The 26,553-nt window shown below is 37.2% G+C and overlaps 1 protein-coding gene across 5 annotated transcripts in view; it reads left to right on the forward strand.

Moving 5' to 3' along the window:
- LOC135771664 (protein NLRC3-like) overlaps nt 1-26,553 on the forward strand; it is a 141,527-nt gene that overhangs the window by 97,954 nt on the left and 17,020 nt on the right. For all 5 annotated transcript variants that reach the window (XM_065281994.2, XM_065281995.2, XM_065281993.2 and 2 more), the window contains 2 exons: nt 2,148-2,321; nt 23,913-24,086. In XM_065281994.2, the coding sequence (XP_065138066.1) occupies nt 2,148-2,321; nt 23,913-24,086 (348 nt within the window). The remainder of the gene's footprint in view (nt 1-2,147; nt 2,322-23,912; nt 24,087-26,553) is intronic.

A 26,553-nucleotide genomic window follows, 5' to 3' on the forward strand; every position in this document is an offset into this window, starting at 1 on the left:
ACAAGTTAAAATAGATGGTGGAAGGAGTGTCATTTTCTCTGCCACAACAGATTTATGTTCCAGCCGAATGATGCAGCCCTATATGACTTAAAAAAAAGCTCAGATCATTTTGTGTTATGTAACATAAAATAAAAAAAATCTATTTAAATCGTAAATCGTATTTTTTTGTGAAAAAATCTGGGATTTTTATTTTAGGCCAAATAACTATATTGATATGCTAACAACAAAAGTGGGAGGGTTTGGGGTAGGGGTGGGACAATATGTGACGATAACCGCGTCACCGCAGTAATATGATGCCTACCGCAGTGCTGAGATCTTCATCGTCATCACCGCACTTTTTTATATTTTCATTATTTATTTATTGTGCTGGTGAAAGTTACAGAAGTGCATATGGTGTATGATATGAACTATACACAAAAGTCATTGTTAGTCATAATTTACTGTCTTCCATCCTGTGTTCAGGGCTTCTAGAGAAAAAACAACTTTCCGCACAAGGGGGAGGAACGGTCCATTAAACATATATAGGGGTTTATTTTGTGCGTGTGTCTGATTATTGTTACTTAATTACTAAGTTTCAATTCTTGGTGTCTACAAAAAATGTTAAATTAAATACACACAAATACTGTCACGGCCGCAACCTTCTTAAACATGAAGCCATTAATTTAAGCGCGTCATGTCCAGGTGCTCTGATATTTTTTTGCATTCCATGGAACGGTACCAACTCACTCACTGCCCGAATAACAAAATCTCAAGTGTAAGGAAATCTCAGAGCCACGCTGATGATAATAATAGCATAATAATTATTTAAAACAATAATGGGCAAACATGCCAAATATCATTATGCGCAATCGGCTGTAGACCTATATGTCTGACTATCATAGCAAGGAAACGCCACTACCTAAAATAGCATCTTAAAATCAACTATCATGTGGCGTTTGTCGGACTTGGGAGCACCACACATAACTTAGTAAAGCATAAAACTTCAGCCCAGCAGTGACAGTTGGGAATCTCCAAGACTTTTGCAAGAGGAGCAAAGTACCAAAGTGACAGCAGTCAGGCAGGTGAGCGCTTACTGACAGCGTGACTCGCTAATGCTGTAAGCTAATTTCTCCAGCTCGTGATCAAAAAAGTCTTAATATCATCTTGTTTATGTAAATGGACAGCAGAAATTGAAAGCATTGATTGGAGTATCCATAAGTTTTGTGCAGTTATTTACTGGATGATGAAATAGGCTATTTTGTTTCGTATCATATCAAACATTTTTAACTATAGTAACATGAAATAGTATTTATTTTAGATGTTTCTTTGAGTTTAATATGAATTATGGAACAGTTTTTGTCATTGTTTGTAACCCATTTTATTGTACAATAAATTATTCAACGTTTCAACCAGTTGCGTTTGGAGGAGTGCGTTATATGCACGGAGTGTTACCCCCCGAAAAACACTCTAAAAATGTCTAAAGAAATTGGAAACAAGGTTTTGCACAACTTACCAGAAACAATGTTAAGCTCGGCATGTTCTTTCTAGTTTTTTCAGGTTGCTATTCTATAATTTATTGTATAAAAATAGGTTAGAAACTATGACAATAGTAATACAAAAATGCTTTCCGGTGGGGGGGGGGGCTTTAGGGGGTTACTGTTGTGCGGTTAACCGCATAACCGCGTGATATGTTGATGCTTCACCACGGTAAGAAAAAAAACATCACAGCCCTAATGTATCGGCATAGAATTTGCAAGCAATACATAGATAATCAGAGAATCGATCAGTCTTGATACCATCGTTATCGGGAGCCATGTATCGTGTATCGAATCGTATCATGAGGTACCCTGCGATTCCAACCCCTAATCTGAAATCAGCCAATTAGAGCTCAGCATAATGTCACATGCTTTTAACAAGTTTACTAACCTACATACACACTCGTTTGGGTGCCGCCTCAGACACATATGACACACACACAATGAAAACTTTTTTTTATAAATGATAACATGACTAACAGTGAAAATAGTACAACTAAATTATTTTATTTTGTATTATTTGCACTATATATTTAACTTTTTGGTAACATGTTAAAGTAGAAGTGTTAAAGCCAGAGAAAAAAACACTGGTTGACCTCTACTCACGTATTGATTTTCTTTATTTTCCTACAGGTTAAGTGATTGTAATATCACAGCTGAAGGTTGTGTTGCTCTGACTTCAGCTCTGAGATCAAACCCATCACACCTGACACATCTGAATCTGACTGGGAATAAATTTGGAGATTCAGGAGTGAAGCTGATCTCTGATGTACTGAAGAATCCTTACTGTATCCTGGAGATACTGGAGTAAGATCATCTCTCTTGATAGTCCCACATGTACTGAGGTTTAGTTAAACATAAACTGTATAAAAAAGAAACACACACTACAATGTAAAAGATATACAGTCATGGCCAAAAGTTTTGGCACCCCTGAAATTTCTCCAGAAAATGAAGAATTTCTCACAGAAAAGTATTGCAGTTACACATGTTATGCTATACACATATTTATTTCTTTTGTGTGTATTGGAACAACAACAGAGGAAGAAAGCAAATGACATAATTTCATTCAAAAGTCCAAAATGGGCCGACAAAATTATTGGCACCCTTAATTTAATATTTGGTTGCACACCCTTCGGAAAAAATAACTGAAATCATCAATAGGCTTTTTCCACCTCTCACCCAGAATATTGGACCATTTTTTATTTGGAAACTGCTTCAGGTCTCTCATATTGGAAGGGTGCATTTTCCTAACAGCAATTTTAAGATTTCTATACAGGTGTTCAATGGGATTTGGATCTGGACTGTTCAGAACTCTCCAGTGCTTTGTTGGCATCCATTTCTGGGTACTTTTGAAGTATGTTTGGGGTCATTGTTCTGCTGGACGACCCATGATCTCGGACGCAAACCCAGTTTTCTGACACTGGGCCCTACATTGCAACCCAAAATCCTTTGGTAATTCTCAGATTTCATAATACATCGCACAGGCAAGGATTCATGAAAACAACCCCAAAACATCTTTGAACCTCCACCATATTTGAATGCAGGTGCAACAATAGAATGATGTGCTTTGGCAAAAAGCTCTATCTTAATCTCATCTGTCCACAAGAAGTTTTCCAAGAAGGATTTTGGCTTACTCACGTACATTTTGATAAACTTGTAGTCTTGCTTTTTTATGTCTCTGTGTCAGCAGTGGTGTCCTTCTGGGTCTCCTGGCATAGCGTTTCATTTCATTCAAATGTCGATGGATAGTTTGCGCTTTGTGCCATGGGTTGCTAACTTCTTGATCATGTTGCGCACTGTGGACAAAGGAACACCTAGATCTGGAGATGGACATGTAACTTTGAGACTGTTGAGACAAATTTGAATCTCAAGTCCTCAGACAGTTCTCTTCTCTTTTCTGTTCTCCATTCTTAGTGTGGCACACACAGACATAATGCAATGACTGAGTCAGCGTCTCTTCTTTTTATCTGCTTACAGGTGTTACTTGCCCCAGGTGAGTTTAAAGGAGCATCACATGCTTGAAGCAAACTTATTTATCCAAAATTTTGAAAAGATGGCACTAATTTTGGCCCAATCTTGGAGTTTTGTGTGAAATTATGTGAAATTAGCTTTTTTCTTTTGTTTTTCAATACACACAAAGGAAATAAACATGTGTAATTGCAATATTTTTCTGTGATAAATACTTATTTTATGGAAATATTTCAGGGATGTCAACACTTTTGGCTATGACTGTATAAAGTCAATGAGAGATCTGATCAATCAGAAGATACATCAGCAGTCTCATGAATAATGATAAGACATTGATACTAGGGGCATCCCCAACTAAGCATTTACATATTCTAATAAGAATTTTCGAATCTTGCCTATAGTCGACCGATAGTCAAATTATCTGTGTGTGTGTGTGTATTTATGTGTGTGTGTGTGTGTGTGTGTGTGTGTGTGTGTGTGTGTGTGTGTGTGTGTGTGTGTGTGTGTGTGTGTGTGTGTGTGTGTGTGTGTGTGTGTGTGTGTGTGTGTGTGTGTGTGTGTGTGTGTACCTGGTAATTATCACGTTGTGGCAATTGTCCCCACAAAGATAGGAATACCAGTGTTTTTGTGACCTTGTGGGGACATTTTGATGTCCCCATGAGGAAACAAGCTTATAAATCAAACAAGATGATGTTTATTGAAAATCTAAGGTACAAGAAAGGTTTTTGTGATGGTTGGGGTTAGGGAATGGGGCAGGTAAGGGGAATAGAATATACAGTTTGTATGGTATAAAATGCATTACGTCTATGGAATGTCCCCACAAAACATGGAAACCAGAATGTGTGTGTGTGTGTGTGTGTGTGTGCGTGTGCGTGCGTGCGTGCGTGTGTGTGTGTGGCAATGGGTTGGGAGGGGGACCTGACCAGGTACTCAAAAAATGGGTAACTTTCATTTTCTTTCATAAGCAGCACACAGAACGATGTACAGAACATCACATAAAAAACCTTTTTCGATAACTACACATAAAAAATAACAAATGTGATCCTGCCTGGGAAGCCCCAGCTAAAGTTCAGCGATCTTATTTAATTTTGAGATTTAGCGCGTCAGGCAGTCAACAAAAAACAACAATTGACGTCATGTTGGATTGAGAGATGGTTTGTCATAGACCCATGAAAGAGGGCTCAAATCGACCGGCTTATTGAGGTGTGTTATGACTTTTATAAGCGATCGGGTGCAGGATTTCCAAAAGGGAGGTGAAAACCACCTGAAAAATCCTATTGACTTAGCATTGCCCCGAAATTTGACGGGTCATATCCCCCCTCGAGGATTTTGTAGAAACATGTGGGTTGCAACTTTTGGGGAGGGTGGTAGGTTCTGTTAGAACATACATCACAATGTGGTGTACATTGTACCTCCCAAAATTTCCCATAGACAAACAATGGGGTTTAAATCCCATAGACTGCCATTGTGCTGCAAAGATATCCATCCGGGCATGTTATAGTGTCATGGAGACATGAGGGTGGGCTCATTTTACTCAGGCATCCAATCTGTCTCTCAGGATCCTTTCAGAGGTATTAAGCCACACCCATAGAAATTATAAAGAATATATCTTCAAATCTAAATGTCATGGCGAAATAGGGGTTGGTTTATATCATTCATGTTGGCAAGTAGGCTGTGGAGCATCATCACTGGCCACTCCCAAGCCTTGCCCTAGCAACCAAAGACAGTACCTTAGCAACTGATCTCATAGACTGCCATAAAAAATGCCCAGATGGATATCTTTGCAGCACAGTGTCATAGAGAGATGAGGGTGGGCTCATTTTACTCAGGCATCCATTCAGTCTCTCAGGATCCTTCCAGAGATATTAAGCCACATTTATAGAAACCAAATATGAGCACCCTAGCAAAAAAATCAAACAGTTATTTCTTCAAATCTGAATTTAATGGCGACATGGGGGTTGGTTCACTGCCAAGTCATTACCTAGCAACCAAAAACAGTACCCTAGCAACAGAATAAACAAAGCCTTATATTTCTGCATCAAAACATCATAGAGACATGGGGGTTGGAATGTTTTACTTGTGACTTGGAGTATAATCACTGGTGAATGCCAATTAACTCCCTAGCAACCAAACAAAAGTACCTGTAACACTTTACAATAAGGTTCGTTAGTTAACAATAGTTAACAACATTAGTTAACATGCACTGATAATGAACGGCACTTATACAGCATTCTTTAATCTTTGTTAATGTTACTTTGAACAATTACTAATACTTTTTTAAAATCTTGTTAACGTTAGTTAATGCACAGTGAACTAACATGAACAAACAACTAAAAGCTTTATTTCTATTAACTAACATTAACAAAGATTAATAAATATTGTAACAAATGTATTGCTCATGGTTTGTTCATGTTAGGTAATACAATAACTAATGTTAACTAATGAACCTTATTGTAAAGTGTTACCAAAGTACATTTTGAAACTGATACCTGTCGAAAAAAAATGGTTTGGTTTGATAAACTCAGATCTAAAATATGACATCTTGCACATTCGGCTTAATTGCATGTACTAGTACAAACAGCGCAACATGATACAATTAAAAGCTACACTGTAAAAAATAAATTGTTGGCTCAATGAATTATTTTTTAGTAACTAGTTCCACAGAAATTTTACGTTCACTCAATTTCTGTTTCCAAATTGTTACCTGGATTGTTGTTTTTTAGTTGCCCAAACTTGACTCGAATATAAAAAAGTATGTTTGCTCAACTAGATTTATAGTTCATTCAACTAAAATATTTTAATCAGTTGAATCTTTAAAAACTTACAGCAAAGACTCTGTCAATTAAAATTTAAGTATTTACTCAATGTTTTATGTGTTACTTCAATTAATATTTATTATTTGGGCATTTTTAATAAACTTTTTACAATTATTCATCAAAATAATTTATGCTGGTGTTGTTAACAGATGTATTTACTTCAGTCACATAAAAACAAAAGCTTTTAATTAACTTATTCACTTATCATACAGACTGAACATACAGAATTAAGTCTTCTCTAAATAGAGGGCATAAAACAGTCCAAAAAGCACTCCAAAGTCAGTCAGAACATCTGCAGGGCCATTTAGAAGACTTTCTTCAGCCCATACAAGAGGAGACAGTCTCGCCATGTATCCCTCTTGTCTGTCTCTCACAACATCTCCGCTCTGGTTTGATAAACAGAGGAATATAAATACACACACATACATAAATACATGTTTAATATAATAAAGCTTGACAGTGAAAGACTTTATTCCCTAAAATAACGTTAACGTTAGGCCAAATTTTCCTCAGACATCACACATAATTAAACACTATTGGGCGGTTTTCTTGGACAGGGCTTATCACTAAAATGCACGCCACTATTGTATTTTATAAGGTTTGTTTGTAAAAATGTCCCAATTATAATTAAGACAGAGTCCTAAGGCCTGTCCGGTAAACCAACACTATATACAGGTTATCTTAACCAAAATAGCTCCACTTTACCTCGGACACATAACATAGCACACCTTTACAGTTCAAAGAAAAAGTATGTGAACCCTTTGGGCTTACTTGGATTTCTTCATAAATTGGTCATAAAATGTGTTCTGATCTTCATCTAAGTCACAACAATAGAGAAACACAGTCTGCTTAAACTAATACCGCACAAACATTATACGTTTTCATGTTTTTATTGAACACAACATGTAAACATTCATAGTGCAGGGTGAAAAAAGTATGTGAAACCCTAGGCTAATGACTTCTCCAAGAGCTAATTGGAGCCAGGAGTCAGCCAACCTGGGGTCCAATCAATGTGATGAGATTGGATGTGTTGATTAAAGCTGCCCTGTCCAATAAAAAACACACACCAGTTTTGAGTTTGCTGTTCTGAAGAAGCATTGTCTGATGTGAACCATGCCTCGCACAAAAGAGCTCTCAGAAGACCTACGATCAAGAATTGTTGACTTACATAAAGCTGAAAAGGGCTACAAAAGTATATCTAAAAGCCTTGATGTCCATGTGTCCACGGTAAGACAGATTGTCTACAAATGGAGAAAGTTCAGCACTGTTGCTACACTCCCTAGGCGTGGTCGTGGAAGCCACTGTTGTCCAACAAAAAAAAACATTGCAGCACGTTTGAAGTTTGCAAAAGAGCACCTGGATGTTCCACAGCACTACTGGCAAAACATTCTGTGGACAGATGAAACCAAAATTGCATTGTTTGGAAAGAACACACACCGCTATGTGTGGAGAACAAAAGGCACAGCACACCAACATCAAAACCTCATCCCAACTGTGAAATATTGTTGGACTTTAAGGCGTCCATTGCGTGTAATTTAGAGGAAAGGCACAAGATACGAATATCTAAGTTCAAATATTTATTGATCAGATTGAAAAAGTTTAACAGCGCTGGGTCCTCTCAAGTAGCGAACAACCAGCTCAGGAAGTAACATGCTTATTTATAAAATATGTGACGTCGATCTTTCTTCAGAAAATCTCCACCCACAAAGGCCGTTCCCCTCGTCCATCTGACTCCATCACCACACCCAATTTTAGCCTGTAGGCAAAGATGGACACACATAGACAAAGAAAAAACAATCTGTTCTCCTCTCATCCCTGGGAGCCCTGCAGTTCTTCTCCAGTACTCCTCCACTTTGAATAGCATGTTATAATGCTTTCTTAGAAACAAATCATTAATAAAACATTCATTTATAAAAAACATAAGCTGTAAGATGAAAGTGATTATTATGTAAAACATATTTCAATATCATGACATCATTTCATTATTTGTAAAATTGGTTATATGAATATGGCACACATTAACTTCTTTAGATAGATAAACACATATTAAATCTTTTACTGCAATACTACTTCTAAGCAAACACTTTAATCATTATTAAAAACCATCTGTTAGGAAAGAAAGCACACACACACACACATACACACACACACACACACACACACAGGAGATTCTGTTCTTCAAGGTTGAGCTGCCCTGCCCCCATTAAGTTATTCTGTATGCAACCTTCATTTCATTGGTTAATACACATTTATCAAAGACAACATCTTATATTTACTACATCAATTATTCAATGATTAATACTGATTAAGTAAGAAATACATTGCATATTTCATCCTGTGAATATTAAAGCATTAGTTAATAACATCATTAAATACTTTTCCCCCTCAGACCTCTCTCTTATCTTGATCCATGCCAGATGTAAATTCCTAGTTAATCCTCCTTGCAGCACACACACAAAAGCTGGTAACTTTCCACTCTCAAACACAAACACCTCATTTTTACATAATAGCTCAGTGCATATATAAAACACACAATGTTTATAGAATAAAATGATTAATTAAAGAAATATAACATGGAACAAAATCAATTTCCACAGTCCTTATTTGGACATCTTTGTAACTTTAACACTTTTAGCAATCAGCATGAAATGTAGGCAGTAAATATGTAAAACATAATTATTCAACAACACAACAGTACTCCATTGTTCATGAATTGGTTAAATGCATTCATTAGTTAAACATACTAATTTTCACTTTCTCTAAATATAACATAGTTATAAAGCAAACAACTTGTTTATTGAAACCATCTGTTCTGCGTGTTTTCTCTTCAGGGCTTTGTTATCAGCGTTTGCTGGTCTCTCCCCCAACCGAAACCACAGCCTCTCAACTTTACACACAGACATTTACTCACATATCTCAGCACAGAAAACCTAATGGCACATATGAATTATAACATAACATACTGATTAATAAAACAACATTAAAATCCCACAGGTGGAGGGGCCATCATGGTTTGGGGCTGCTTTGCTGCCTCAGGCCCTGGACGGATTACTGTCATCGATGGAAAAATGAATTCCAAAGTTTATCAAGACATTTTGCAGGAAAACTTAAGACCATCTGTACGCCAACTGAAGCTTAACAGAGGATGGACGATGCAACAGGACAACGACCCAAACCAAAGAAGTAAATCAACAACAGAATGGCTTCAACAGAAGAAAATACGCCTTCTGGAGTGGCCCAGTCAGAGTCCTGACCTCAACCCGATTGAGATGCTGTGGCATGACCTCAAGAGAGCGATTCACACCAGACATCCCAAGAATATTGCTGAACTGAAACACTTTTGTAAAGAGGAATGGTCCAAAATTTCTCCTTGTGCAGGTCTGATCTGCAACTACAGGAAACGTTTGGTTGAGGTTATTGCTGCCAAAGGAGGGTTAACCAGTTATTAAACCCAAAGGTTCACATACTTTTTCCACCCTGCACTATGAATGTTTACATGTTGTGTTCAATAAAAACATGAAAAACGTATAATGTTTGTGCGGTATTAGTTTAAGCAGACTGTGTTTCTCTATTGTTGTGACTTAGATGAAGATCAGAACACATTTTATGACCAATTTATGAAGAAATCCAAGTAAGCTCAAAGGGTTCACATACTTTTTCTTTCAACTTTATATATATCTTTAAAAAAACCTTGAGTATTTGCATCTTTGGCAATAAAAATAGTGTACAATTAACATTTATTTACAACCACTTACCTGACGTGAACTTGAGGAACCGGCTGATGACTTGTTTCATTGTGTAAAACAGTGAGTGATTCCGGCTGTTACGTGCGGAGTGATCTCAGATTACATGGCCTGTGATCCAGATCCTTCCGAGTTAAGACATTTTAAATTCAAAACACACGTGCACATACATACATACACACACACGCAAGCGCACGGGGCGCGCACACACACGCACGCACACGGGTACACACACACGGGTATATTTAGAAGTTTTATTTAAGATTGTAATGATATTGGGACTATTTCTCCACCCGCTCCTTCAGCTCTGAAGTTCAAATTCGCAGGCAGGACGCAGTCCGGTTATAACTAATGTGAAAGATATGAAACATCACTCAACAGCGATGTCAATTAAGTGCAATCCTAAAATATGATTTAAAACATTACCCTTTCATTTTCAAGTAGAAGAAATTTAAATGAATTAAGTCCCATGTTTAAACGCCACAGAGATATCAGAGCCAGCAGTCGATTTCTGATGGGCTTGCCGAGGTGAGGCTGCGCTGGGCGGGGTGTGAGCACTTGAGCTCCGGTGATCCTCTGGAGCTCATCTGGACTGGAGCTCATCTCCATCCGAAAGTGTCAGAGAATATTTTTAAATAGATGCTATCTTAAACGGACCGCATATTTAAACTTTAAGCACATACATTCACGCCTGAACAACTCTTACAATTACATTTTTCTTTTTTCACAATTACATATAGTGGTGGGCAGAGCGAGGCTTCGTGAAACACTGAAACAGTTGAATCAATAACTTATATTTCACGCGAAAATACGACAATACGGTCACGTTGCAGGAGGTTGCAGGACTGTTGCGTGTTTGATACACTATTACAAAACAACATCAGCGAGTCATGCACCAGCGTAGCTAACGGGACGCAATCTGTTATTGATGCCGAAGGTATATGTTAATGTTAATGTGAGCGCCATTTCATTATGTAAACTTTTACTATACGGATAATCTCCGTTGTCATTGTCCATCAAATTGAGTCTGACTGGCTCTCACACTGGCTCAGAGGCTGAAGAAAGTATCTCTCATGCATAATTTCAAGTTTTTGGTATATATTTAATATTTAAGTACATTAAAAATCTAGTAATGTTTTTAACTTTTACTTAAGTAAAGTAAAAGTACACAATTTTTATGTAATTATGTATTAAATCAATTTTAATATGCAATATAAAAGGAATACACATTATGATTTTATGCTTTAGAATGTAGCGAACATTTTTTTGTAAAGTAAATTTTTTCTCAAGACAACACACTAATAAAGCATAGATGCTTGGAAAATGAAACTAAAATACTCAAGTAGTGTCCACCTCTGCCGAGCAGTGACTAAGTTTGTGGTAAAGGGTTTGCATCCGTTTGCCACAGTAGATGCCTCTGCATTTCGGTAGGTTAATTTGCTGTATTTTTTCCAGCATCATGTCTTTTCAAAAGAAAATAACAAATGCATTCCGATGCATGCATTTAGAATGTGCCTAAGTACAAAAAAATCTGGATTTATCAAACGTGCGCACGTGGTTCGTACGCACATCAGTAAGTAATCCTTGATGATAAATCCCACTTGTTCTTAAGCATCATGCTCGTGCACGTTCATGGTCATTTGCATTCCGAAACGCCTCCAATGAACCATACATGTATATGGTGACAACACCTCCCGTCACGTGGTTGTGTTTTTTCCCTCATCGCAATAATGGCAAAGAGAGCGAAAAAGAGGAACTTTACAGACACAGAAATTGAGTTACTGGTGGATGAGGTTAAAAACACATCTGTTTGGTTCACTTAGTACGGGAGAAATGACTTACAAAAGAAAACAAATCTGCATGGGAACATGTTACCAGTGAGTTTAATTCCGTTGGGTATGAGAACACTTCTAGAAATAAAAAAGTGTTTTATTATTATTATAATTATCAGCCAAAAAAAAAAGAAAAAAAACGCGTCACAGCACACCAACGTGAAATCTGTAGGAGGACAGACAATGACAGAACTTTCCTTGGACAGCCGCATAACCAGCATCATCGGCGCGATCTCTGAAAATGGATGATTTGCCAATAATGCAAGATAAGCCACTGTTTTAAGTATTTGACGGAGCTTTCTTATAGGGTTAGACACTTATTTCATTAATTAACTTCAATACTGATTTGCAGTTACTTTATTAACAGTAATCATTTTTAACACCTGGGGGTGGATAATAGGCAAAGTGTTCTTTTAACGCTGGGGATGGACGGTCCTGTGTAGTATCGCTATTCTACCACTAGATGCTCTGCGTACGCATACTCCGAGGTGTGCGTATATTTACACACATTTCTACTTATAAGTACAATTTGATAAATTCCACACTTTGCGTAAAACTGTTCCTACGCACACTTTACGCACACTTCTGTTCGTACGCACGCTTGATAAATGAGGCCCCTGGACTTTACTTTAAGAAGTAGCTCGCCTACTTTTAAGTTTGTTCTGAGGTTGCTACACATAATTTGTGTATACTCTGTTCTGTGTCTTCTGAACAGATATAAAAGCGAGTTAATACAAACAAACAAATTTGTGCTTATTCCCTCACCCAATGAGAATCGATTAGAGAATCGATAAGGAATTGGATCGATAAGCAACATCGATAATGTAATCGGAATCGTTACATTCTTATCAATTCCCATCCCTAGCGGCTCTCAAAAAAAAAAAAAACGGTGTTGAGTGTAAAGCGCATTGTATCTAATTGCATGTTAACAATATATGGAATCATATTACAGCACACACTTAAAAGAGCCCGCAGTGCAGGCTCACGGAAAGCTTCCATGAAGGATACGAAAGTAAATTATTGTGTCTAACACTGTATAGCATGTAACAGATATCTGCCATTACGTGCGATTACGCGTCCTCGTTTGTATTACAAAGCTTTTCAATCGAAGTGTGCAGTCTGCTGAGGTCACTTATGTAGGCTGAACTGCACAAGCTAACGCATTTTACATGAGAGCAAATATAAATGAGGATAAATAAGTTACTCACTTTAGAAATATATCCTCCTCCAATGCGTCTTCTATTGTTGTTCTTCTTAGGTAACGTTAAAGATAAACACTTCTCACATGTGCGTATAAAGTTTATCATCCAAAAAATGCAGTAAAGTCTTTAAATTTGATAAAACTTTACGCTTTGTTCGTTATGGTTTGAACTGCTCCTCTGTTCATTACCATGTCAACAGCGTGTACCGCCTGTGGCCGTGACCGCTTTAGAGATAATGAGCTCAGCCAGGAAAACGGTACTCTCTGTACTTGAATGCAGATTATATAAACAGTAAATATTTGTTTTCGATTATAATTAGCTTGTTTAAAAGTAGATATTTCAGGCTTTCTTTGGATATGTGTATCATGTTATTCGCGGAGTTTCAATTAATTTTGTAACGTGTTTTGAGAGACAGCTGGCGGAGACAGAATTGTCTGGATGCACACCCTGTTTATTTTCTTTATTTGACAAAAACACAAAGATATCTTGATATTGTGAATGTACACATATTAAAGAAGACCCTTTACAGTTTCAAATGATGTCAAACATGTAAGTGTATGATTATTAACACTCATAACATTCTGTTTTTATTGGGAGTGGACAGAAAAAATAGACACTTTAACGTTTTAAATGATGTATAAATCATATCTGTATGTCCAAAATCAGCAGAGTTATCCAAGTCTCTTTGCCAAGTGATTGAAAAATAAAGAGTTTGCGGTATTTTTTTCTGTCCACTCCCAATAAAAACAGAATGTTATGCTTTTCGCAAAATTAAGAAAATAAACACAATGCGCGTTTTGTTCTCTCTCCCTCAGTGAAGTCCTTACAGAAATGCGTTAGAAAAATTAACTGTAACGTAACGAATACATGTCATAGAAACAAAAGATAAATGTCTACATAATGCTTTTGAATGTCTCCTTGATGTGATGATGTGAGATCGAAAACAGATATTGTCATTCGGTGTAAACTGTATGAGAAGGAGGAGAGGTACGTCTTTCTCCTGTTACCTGTTTATCTGTAATGAGATGAGATCGCCACACCCCCGCGTCATTGAAGTGAATGAGCAGAGACATCCATATGCATAACTCGTGTCTCCTGCAGTCAATGAATCCACAATCCAGTCTCTCCATTCCTTGTTGTTTCATCCGAGTGCACCAAACATGACATTTAATTTCTTATTTACTTGCGTGTGTGTGTCAGTATCTCCAGACGCAAGTGTTTTCTTTGTCTTCCATCAAACATTTCACGCGAGGGGAACACACATACACAAACACATGAGTCAGGAAATTTGACACACTTTTTGTTATTTTTATAAAATACGCGATTGCAAACAGTAAATCCTTATTTAGTTGCACATATCTCCGTACAGCAAGTTTATTAAACACAGGATCACTCTCGTGTGCACACATACTGCTTTCATGATCAACACGTGAGGGAGTAATGGCGTCGGCTGTAAACAAACATTGATAAGTTTATCACGCTTGTCCCTTGTTGTGTTTCTACTATAATGATTACAAAAACACAAACAAGAGTCCAGGCAGTTCTTTTGAGCTTTTTACTGCACAAAAGTAACCTCTCACTGGCCAACCAAACACTAACCCTGTGTTCATTTTTACGATGGCCAAACAGTACCTTTACTATGATTACTATGGTTTTTAAAGGTATACTTGTGAAATTAATAGAACATATTTCAATATATTTCTACATATACACACACATTATATATATATAAATTTTGTTATAAATTCCCAAGTAAACCTTATCATGGTTTGACTAAAGAGAATGTTACATTCCTGTTGAACATTCCTACAAGGCTCATTATGTTGGCTCATTATGACAGTCTTTTGTTTCCTCACCTGTCAATCACAGATTATTCAGGAGCTTTCCCTGCTCCACGCATACGGCCTTTTCCAAGCAAATGTGTCTTAGAAATTGTAAATCAATATATTGTTTTATGTGAATGAGCAGGCATGATGATTTTCACATCATTTTGAAGAAAAAACTCTAGACTACTAGATCATGTTTTGAAAAGTCTTGGGAAAACATGTTTAGAATGAGTTTTGTGGAGTTATATCAGTGACTTAAAAATTTAGCTTTTTCAAAAACCACGCATAAACATTTTTCTCTCAAAAATACAAACATGTACATACATGTTGATCATATAATATTGTAGCCCAGTTTGTGCTGAACGCAGTGTTATGAGACTTTTGCCATATAAATGTTTTAAAGCAACTGAAAAAAGCACAAATGTCAGTGCATGTCAAAACTTCCCCAGGGCCATAAAAACCCATTAGACCCCAGAGGGTTAATGATGGAGTATTTTAAGTTGATTCTGCCATGATAAGGAGAAAACACGTCAAAACGCCGCACCGCGTTTTTGGACCTCAGGGGGTTAAACACAGAAACAATTCAATTATGAAAATGCAAAACCGGTTTATTAACTACAAATGAAGTACACACAACAACTAACTAAACATACACACACAATAACATAAAACATAGATGAGAAAGCAAAGATGGAAAATAGCTAGAGAGAGTAAAAGATTGGCAGTAGCACTATTGCTTAACATCTGCACAAACCATCAGAAAATCTCTAAGGATCGCCTAAATCGAATAAGGGGTCATAAGCTTATACATCAACAAGAAAACAAGCGGATACTTGCATTTGGCTCTTTGTGATGCAGTGCGAAGTTTCTGATGTGCGCGGGTGCGAGGAGGGAGAATCCAGATGTGTTCTTAAGATGACAGAGTCCGTTAAGTTGATCCGTAGGGCGAAATGGTCCGCGTAGATTGTCCGAATTCGGCAGAAGTGCAAAAGCCAGGAAAACTGTCTCAAGGCAGGGCTCAGAGAAAATATAGAGAATCCGAGGGACTTTGTGTGAGTCTCAGCAAGTTTCCAAACTGCGCTGATGGGTTACCTGAGCAACTGAGCAAAGATGAGTTTGGGGCAGTGGCGGTTCTAGACAAATTTTACTAGGGGGGCCAAGGAGGGGCCAGTGTTTTACCAGAGGGGCACATAAAAAATGGCAAGAAATTATATTTAAAGATTTTAGGGGTGGTTACAGGAATTAGTTTAAGACAGGACTAGGCCTTAGTTTAATTAGGAAATATAACTAGTTTTAACAAACATGCCTTACTAAATACATTACTTGTGTGCATTTTGAAGCAAAACAAAGGGCACTGGTGTATTCCCTGCTGAAAAAAACAGCATGCTGGTGACCACCAGTTAAACCAGCATCAAACCAGCATAGACCAGCATAATTCCCATGCTGGTCCATGCTGGTTTGATGCTGTTTTTTCAGCAAGGTTTTAAGATATGGCATTGCAAGTTGTTTTCCGTTTGGACAGCTCTTACATTTATTTTAGTCTAGGACTAGTCTAATCCCTTTCTGGGAAACTGCCCCGTAAACTTTATTTTACTTTACAATCATATAAATATTTATTTAATAAAAGAGTGAGTGCAGGTGCAAAAGGGGAGCTGGGCTCTTTTCTAAAGTCCCCCGACTGAAAATCATGCGAGCCTACTCGCATGATTTTATGAAATGCAAACTTTTATAAAGACAAACGTTTGTTTTAGTTAACATATAAACACACATTGCTAGACAGTTAGGGACCACAATCTAATCAGTATTTAAAATAATATTTATTTTAAATTGTAAACATTTTTATATGTAACATTTAATTATAGTCCTCCAATTGTATGCACGTATATGTAAGAGCATAATTACAGCGCTTTTTACATTGTGTAAACTTTAAAAAGTTAGCGAGATGTTGGTTTTGCCGGTTGTTGATGAGTAACAGCTGTGAATGATCACAACGCGCTTAAGCAGCCACGTCACAGGAGAACAAGTGAACTGTGTCCCAATGTGAAGTGAGCTAGAGTCCTTACCAGTGCCCAAACCTGCATACACATTCTTAACATCGGGCGATTGAGAACGAATTGAGACACTCGCTGAGCAGCACCTGCAGCCAGCTACAGTGGTTGGGTGCGCCGCTCTAATTTGCCCGTTTAGAACGTTGCGTCGCATTATTTCCGCTTTTGGCGCTTGCGTGTAAAATCAAAATAAATGTATACTTTTTTATTTGGTCAGAACGGGGTGGCCACAGGGGTGGCCAGGGACAAGTCTACAGAGGCACGGGCCACCCTTGGCCTCCGTGTAGAACCGCCACTGGTTGGGGGATAGGCCATTTTGACCTTTCACACGGCCAGCCCATTTTAGGTGCATGACCAATGTGCCAAGTGGTCGATCGCTTGCGAAACAAGCCTTTGTTCTTTCCAGGCACCACATTTGCGTGTTTGCCTAATTATAAAAGTTTGTTTCAATAAATCTTTGAATCAATATTAAATTAAATTGATGCGGCTTATGGTAATATGATACATAGCAATGATTAGAAAAGTAGATTAATTTGAGACTAGACAAGACATGGGTCTAAGATCCCATTAATTAATAATTTCATACCTAAGATATGAATCATGCTACAGTGAACAAAACATAACTAAAGTGTTAACACACAGTTACATCACATATACACAATCATGCAGTAAAGGGATATATAATATATACATAAAGAGCTCAGTGTGATCTTTAAACGTGGTTTCAGCCGAGACATATAGTCTGTGCCACCCTGCTATGTCTCTGGTGATCGTCATTCGATCAGATCATAGGTTTCTCTGGGGACATTCCTTTGAAGCTATTTTGAAGACTGCATTTGTTTTAACTCTTTCACCGCCAGCGTTTTAAAAAAAAGTTGCCAGCCAGCGCCAGCGTTTTTCATGATTTTCACCAAAGTTTAATGCCTTCCAGAAAATGTTCTTCTTTAAATATATAAACATACAATATACCAAATGAAAGAACAGACCCTCTGCTTTCAAAAAAAAACGTTTCATCCTACCTTCAGTGGTTCTTTTGTAATCAGCTTTTGAATATGTGTAGGTTTCATCAAAAACACCACATTTTGAGCAAAAAGCAGAGATAATTCCATTTTTGTGACGGACTTTTCATAGAGATCCCATTCAGAGCGATCTTTAAAACAGACACGGACATGCACCCGCTTGCCATAGGGCAATACTTCCGGGTTTAAAAAGTTGCGGAAGTTATGCGCCACCTGGTGGATAAAAGCGGTATTGCGGAAAGACGGAAAATCTCGTCATTGGCGAGGAAGCGTTTTCTCTTAATTGACGAGATATCTCATCAATGGCGGTGATAATGGAGAGTTAATGGTCACCCATTTTACAACCCTGATAGGTGATAGAGATCTCGGGTGAGTGTGTTGTTCAGAGACCTGGTTATCTAAAGTCACAGTTTTAGAGCTGTTACGATCCAGATGCCAAATGGCCTCGATCTGACTCCGAGCCATCTGTGTATGAAAAGTTTTTCTCCTCTAGTTGTTGTTTTTATAAAGATGATTAAAAACATTGATCCATCATTGACACTGACACACACATTAATAATGTTTTTATAGATTGAGTGAAATTGATCTTTAAACACTTATATTATGGGATTATGTAACTCTAAAGCAATTTCATTATGTCTCTGGCACCAGAATAATCACCCATAATTATCCAAATGTTATTTATTAAAAAAAAATACAAAATACATTTGCATTGGCATAAAAAGCAAAGAGTTTTGTACAAAAGTTTAGTGATATTGAGGCAAACCACTGCTTTCAGGTCATCAATTAATTTAAATCACTACACATTAATTCAATAACAGTCAATAACTATTACAACAATCAGCACATGCAGTACATACATAAAGGGGCAATTTCCCAGACAGGTTGTAGATTAATCCATGACTAGGCCCTAGTTATATTAGAATATTTTTTACAAAAAAAAGTTTACAAACAAACCTACCTTACAAAAACAACACTGGATTACATCTTGAGACAAAACAATGGCACTGATGTCTGTCAAGATATGTCAGTGCAATATGTTTTCAAATTAAGGCATTGCAAAAGTCTGGGAGTAAGAAAAGCCCCATCTGTGAAACTGACCGAAATGTTTAAAATAGTTACTATCACAGTAGATTTAGAAGTGCTAAAGCACAAACACTGCATTCTAAAGAGACATGCAAAACAGTAAGTACTATTATTTTTAAAATGGATTTACAAACTGGAAAATATCAATCCTTCAGAAAGTCAGAGCTACAGCATTTGTATAAACTGTTAATCAAAGATTCAACAAAAACAAAATACAACAACCATTTCCAAAATCGACTCTGAGCAGCAAACTGTTAATTAAACTTAAAACAGATAAACAAAGTCAAAAACGAGCAGCACAGTCTTTCTGATCCTTTCACTGAAAGAAACTGGTTGTCTACTGTTCCAGGTGTGTGTGCGCGTTCACTACACTGGAATGGGTTAAATGAAGAGGCCACATTTCGAGTGTGGGCTACCATACCTGACAATCACATCAAAAGTAAATGTTCTCATTTTCTCACTCTCATGTTGTTATAAACCTGTATAAATGTTTTTTTTTTCTGATGAACACAAAGGAAAATATTTATTTTGAGGAATGTTTGCAACCAAACTGTTCTTGAGCACCATTCACTTCCATAGTATTATTTTTCCCCACTATGGAAGTTATTGGGGCTCATGATTGGTTTGGTTACAAACATTCCTCAAAATATCTTCCTTAGTGTTCATCAGAACAAAGACATTTATAAAGGTTTGTAACAACATGATAGGGAGTAAGTGATGAGAATTTTTATTTTTGGGTGAACTACCCCTTTAAATCTTCCCAGGTGTTTTAATGACCAGTATGCCAAAAGATGTTGTAACTAAAACATACTAAATATTCTGTACTTCCAACAATGTTTACACATTTTTATGTCTATGAATCTATATTACTTACTTCTGTTATTTGATCATTGATTGCTCGAAGTCTGTTTGCTAGCTGTCCTCCTTTCTGATAGAAGAGTTTCATCAGGTTTTTGGATTGGAGGTCCAGGTGACATGCAGGAACATAAGACAGTAGTGATTCTTTTAAATTCAGCATTTATCTGAAAACAGATTAACCAACCATTGTATATTTGAGTACTGCGAGTCAAAGAATAATACATGTATATTAGTTACAAAAATAAGATATAACTCCTAACAGCAGTACAAAAGTGAAAGAAATGACTTACCAATGCTTTTGAGTGTGTAGTGAGTGCATGAAAGGATGATGGACCTATAAGAGGAAATTTTCAGAGGTGAAATCAACACATAACCTCAAATGATCACACATACACACAGAGCAATAATGAAATAAGTATTATATCTGTCATAGGATGCAATGTTGAACAAAATGAGATCTTAAAACAAGGTGCTCTTCTGAAAACGTCAGCTTTAAGGTGTGGTCACTTCAAAGCGATTTTTTTCAGTTAATATACCAGACGTCACGCAAGACATTTAAAAAAGCTTTTTCTAATAGAATCAAGTGTTGCTCGTGACGTAGCGAAGTCACGAATAACTGACGCGGGTCTGTTCATCTGATTAAGCAGACAGTTTGTTTCATACGCAATGTCATTATTAACAGGGCCAGATTAACACTTTGTTATACCCTGGGCAACAATATTCGAGGGCCCCATCATCATGACTCCAGGATCACCATAATATGGTCATATACAGAATATATTACTGTAATATACAGTTAATATACTCAATACTTCAAATTCTAACTGTCATCGGGTGTATTTTGATTTACAAATATTTAAATGCTCATACAAATGCACTATTTTGTCCCCTATCAAAGACATTCACTTACATATGATGCTATTGTAAGGGATCTCAGGTTTCGGAAGGGGAACAAAACTGCAATCGTTCCCTGGTTTCTGACACAATATGTCTGAGAGTGTTGCTAGAGTACGAATATATTGTATTGCAATATGGAGCGTTTAAGTGTTAACGCTAAATCCACACTAAACAACAGATTTGTAAATGAAAAGGTTTAATTACAGTACTGACTTAAAGTTACAGTTGAAATGGTTACTCTATAAATGCATGAAATGGTAAATAATACAAACAATTGACTGTTTCCAATGTATGTGAGATATTACCTGATAAGATAGAGAACAGAGAAAGAAAGAAAGTTTAGAAGAAAGAGAACTGGAACCTAGGCCTAATGGCCTGAACCCCAGTGAAGAAGAAAGGAAAGGGAAAAGGCCAATGCAAAAGCCAAAAAGCCAAAGCAAAAAGCCCAGAGCTCATAAAAACATTGACCTTTATCCTCTATCTCTTGACCATGTGACTAAACCTAACTTGATACATTCAAATTGACCAATCAGAAGATCCCCTTTAACCCCCAATGTACTTGAACAAACCCAACATAATACATTCAAACTGACCAATCAGAAAACCACCTAAAACCCCCACTGTATTGGATAAACAGTTACAGTGACAATAGTCTTTGATCACTATCAGCCTAGGGGGCTGTGACAAGTTGTGACCAAGTAATAAATTCCTATATTTATTTTTAATCTTACACTATGAAAACAAAACACAGCAGCATCAATATAATTTCCGAAGTGTACTCATAAACACATAAACTGAATGTGTTATCAACATGTCAGTTTATTATAAGAAAAAAAAGACTTTAACAGCCAACAGGTTTACAGCTGGGGAAACTGGACTGATTTTTAGACTGGTTTAGTGTTAATCAACATCTAACTCAAGGCCAAAAGTTACTCAACTGTTAATTTAAATTAAATAAACTGTTTACAAGTATTATTACAAGACCATCATGTAGCCTAACATTAGAAACCCAAACCAAAGTGAAGGAAATGATAATTTGCAAGACTGAACTGAACTGAACAACGCAGACATGAATTTCCTCACAGAAGTTTAAGATCATATACATCTTGAACGTAGATATATAAATGAACACAGAGAAGGGAAGTTTAACACTGTGAAGCACAAGCAAACATGCTGAAGAGGAACTGAAGGAAGCTAAAAAAACATCAGGGCATAAACACTGGCTTATTTTATTGCATTTTGGATCCTTACCTCCAGATAAAGTATTAAACTGGACTGATGATTTAAATGTTGTTTACTCACATGTGCGTTGTTAACTCTCCGGATTTTATGTTACAGCACTCATCCACTCGTTCAATTCTCCACATGGACTGTTTTTGTTTACAGTGTCGCGTGAGCAGCTACACTCACTGCAGGTTTGACTTCATTTGGCGCTAAGCAGACCTCTTGGTGATGTCAAAGTACCGCGAGAGCGATTCAAAGCAGATTTCTCCTTGTGATAACTGGAATCGCTCTCGCGGTACTTTGCTGTCACTCGCCAGTGGGCTCTTGTTGCGCCACAGCAGTCTGCTCCCCAGTCACTTTCGCGCCGCTAAAGTAATTTGATTTGATACGCCGATAGGATCGCGGAGATACCTGCGTATAACGTAGACTACACCACTGTTTATACTTGACATTTTCTGCGTTTCTGATGTCCTTTTCCTTTTTTTAATTTCGGCTTCGCGCTCCTACTTGGCTTCTCCATGTCTCTTTTTTTCTGTTGTAGCATCGCCTGCATCACGTACGCTCTGCGAACCTTTGACCCACCTCATGCGGACTGACCAATGAGGAGAGGGTCTTAACTTGAGGCCCTCTCTTCATTGGTTAGTCCACATGAGACTGACAATCAACCGCTCTCAACTCACGTTCAAAGTCATAGGCAGCGCAGCGTTTCTCTGTAGAGCGCAAAAACCCGTGTTGACAGTTTTAATATGAAGCGGCCAGCGGGAGATTACCAGATACAGTATTTTGCTCGTGCCCTTGCTGCCCTGGACCCTCTAGAGGTCTTGGGCCCCTGGGCAATTGCCCAGTTGCCCGTATGGTTAATCCGGCCCTTATTATTAATGTAGTCAATTGATATCATCTGGTAAATTACTTACATGGATAACGTTACTCTGGACAGAATAACTTTTGGTTAGCGTTTTATTTGCCCTGACACATTTCCACAGAACAGCTGAGTAAAAAGTGCCTCAAAAGTCAACTCAAAGCTGATAGTTTTCAACTCAGATAAAACTACCAAACGTGAAATAACGTTAAACATCTGACGTTTTTAAAACGCTGTGTTTTTCTTTATGAGCCTGACTGACTGTAACGTTAACTTACTCCACCAAGCTCCTCCAAACTAATTTTTACTACAAGTCATTGCAATGGCTACATATTGTAAAAAAACAGTCTATCTAGTGAAGATGTATCACGTATAAAGCGAACATAAATAAATAATAAAACTTACTTTAATAACGTGGTGTCCGTCTGAGAGAGTTCTTCTGACTGACTGCTGTGTTGAATCTTCATTTTGGCACCCAAAACAAAGGATCTTTATTCTTCTTTTATGGCAATTGACGTCCTTTTCATTGAGCTCTACTGCCATCTGCTGCTCAGGAGGTGCCGTTTTGTGTGCAAACTCAATTTTATTGCTTTAAGTATTCAATTCAATCAATTTTAATCAATGTGAGAATAATGTGTTCATTTTACATTCAAACAAAACATTTGAATCCTAATCAATTAAATTATGTTTGCACAAGGAATATAAATATTTTGTGTTGCATATACATGTTTATTTTATGTAAATTCAAAGACCCACTAAGTCCATTTTTTTCAGTGTACCTGATGAGAATTACAAGTGTGAGTCATGAACTCAATACAGATTTATGAAGAAATGTTCATTCAGTTTAGGACATCTAACACTAATAGTCAGCTGTGTGATGGATTTATTTGACATTTAAACACACAGTGTCTCAGTTACTGAGGGATTGAAAGAGGAACATTAAATGAAGAGATGGAGGTTAGAGATTTGTGTTCAAACTTTGTAATTTTGCATAATTTACATAGTCTCTGTTCTCTACAGGTTGATGAGGTGTGATATCACAGATGAAGGTTGTGTTGCTCTGACTTCAGCTCTGAGATCAAACCCATCACACCTGAGATTTCTGGATCTGTCGCTGAATAAACTCACAGATTCAGGAGTTAAGCTGATCTCTGATCTAATAGATGATCCACATTATAAACTAGAGAGAATATGGTGAGTAGAGCTAATTTAACTCTCTGGGGTCGTGTGCGGCACGGACAGTTATAATTTATATATCATTTAAAACGTTAAAGTGTCTAGTTTTCTTCTTTCCACTCCCAATAAAAACAGAATGTTGCTTTTCGCAAAATTATGTCCTTTCAGAAATGTGTCAGAAAAATTAACTTTAACTTAACAAATACTTGTCATACAAACAAAAGATAAATGTCTACATAATGCTTGGAATGTCTATTAGGGCTGGAGACTAACTTTTTTCACTGGTTGCATTAGGTGCACCAGAACAAAAGGTAGGTGCCACATTGACCACATCGCATTTAACACCCCAGTTTTACAAGCACCCAACTCTGTACCTAACCCACACAAGGACGCTGGCATCCTAAAGAGTTCTTATTTACATTAATTCAAAGTTACTGTTAGTTTAAATGTACTTACCTCAAAAAACTATACGGCATTAAAAAGCGTTCAGACTTAAGATTCAGTTTTTGACCTTTATTGTATTTTGGAAATCCTATAGTGACAGTAATGTCTTCATTTTTGTCAGGAGTTATGAATTTGTATTTAATTAAGTATAACCCTCAGTCACTGTCATTGAGAAAAATCCTCCTGGCCTGGGTTTCCTGATAACGATTGAACTTTGCACTTAAGAGCGCTTTCTACGAGCTACTTAACGAACATTCGTTGTTCATTTACATGCATTTCCCAAAGATGCAAGGAAAACAGTCGCTTGCAGTTGGGTTTTAAGTGCTACTTACGAGTCGCTATCCGTTTGTCAAGTGCTGAAATGTCACCAATAGTTTGACTCGCATTTGTAGCAGAAGCTTGTTTAGGCTAATGATCTTAAGCTGATGTGCACTAATATTTTTTATAATATTTTACATTATTGTTCAATTACTTTTTTAATGTTTTAATAATTTGTGCATAATGACATATTATTTTTCATATTTAGTTAGGACTCGTCCCACTCGGAAATGCCTTCTGCATTTTATATTATAGTTTAGATTATTATTATTTGTTGTTTATTATCTCTGTTTATTTATTATTATGGATTATTGCATTGTACCGTATATATTTATTTGGTTTCTTTAATCAGATGCCATTTCCCTTCAAACTATTTTTAGATTAATTATAGCAGCAATTTGTAGGAACCATTTATCAATTTGATAGTACCAACTTTTACCAACTTGTACCAAATATGTTTTTCTTTTTTATTAATTTATGATTAGTCATTTAAATTTGATTTCCCATTAAAATTTTAAATATACAGTTGAAAGAAAAAGTATGTGAACCCTTTGGGCTTACTTGGATTTCTTCATAAATTGGTCATAAAATGTGTTCTGATCTTCATCTAAGTCACAACAATAGAGAAACACAGTCTGCTTAAACTAATACCGCACAAACATTATACGTTTTTATTGAACACAACATGTAAACATTCATAGTGCAGGGTGGAAAAAGTATGTGAACCTTTGGGTTTAATAACTGGTTAACCCTCCTTTGGCAGCAATAACCTCAACCAAACGTTTCCTGTAGTTGCAGATCAGACCTGCACAACGGTCAGGAGAAATTTTGGACCATTCCTCTTTACAAAAGTGTTTCAGTTCAGCAATATTCTTGGGATGTCTTGTGTGAATCGCTCTCTTGAGGTCATGCCACAGCATCTCAATCGGGTTGAGGTCAGGACTCTGACTGGGCCACTCCAGAAGGCGTATTTTGTTCTGTTGAAGCCATTCTGTTGTTGATTTACTTCTATGGTTTGGGTCGTTGTCCTGTTGCATCGTCCATCCTCTGTTAAGCTTCAGTTCGCGGACAGATAGTCTAAACTTTGGAATTCATTTTTCCATCGATGACAGTAATCTGTCCAGGGCCTGAGGCAGCAAAGCAGCCCCAAACCATGATGCCCCCTCCACCATATTTCACAGTTGGGATGAGGTTTTGATGTTGGTGTGCTGTGCCTTTTGTGCTCCACACATAGCGTTGTATGTTCTTTCCAAACAACTCAATTTTCTTTTCATCTGTCCACAGAATGTTTTGCCAGTAGTGCTGTGGAACATCCAGGTGCTCTTTTGAAAACTTCAAACGTGCTGCAATGTTTTTTTGGACAGCAGTGGCTTCCTCCGTGGTGTCCTCCCATGAAGTCCATTCTTGTTTAATGTTTTCCTTATTGTAGATTTGTCAACAAAAATGTTAGCATGTGCCAGAGATTTCTGTAAGTCTTTAGCTGACCCTCTAGGATTCTTCTTCACCTCATTGAGCATTCTGCGCTGTGCTCTTGCAGTCATCTTTACAGGACGACCACGCCTAGGGAGTGTAGCAACAGTGCTGAACTTTCTCCATTTGTAGACAATCTGTCTTACCGTGGACACATGGACATCAAGGCTTTTAGATATACTTTTGTAGCCCTTTCCAGCTTTATGTAAGTCAACAATTCTTGATCGTAGGTCTTCCGAGAGCTCTTTTGTGC

The sequence above is a fragment of the Paramisgurnus dabryanus genome, chromosome 8 (genome assembly GCF_030506205.2).
Source record: "Paramisgurnus dabryanus chromosome 8, PD_genome_1.1, whole genome shotgun sequence".
Classification (NCBI taxonomy): Eukaryota; Metazoa; Chordata; class Actinopteri; order Cypriniformes; family Cobitidae; genus Paramisgurnus; species Paramisgurnus dabryanus.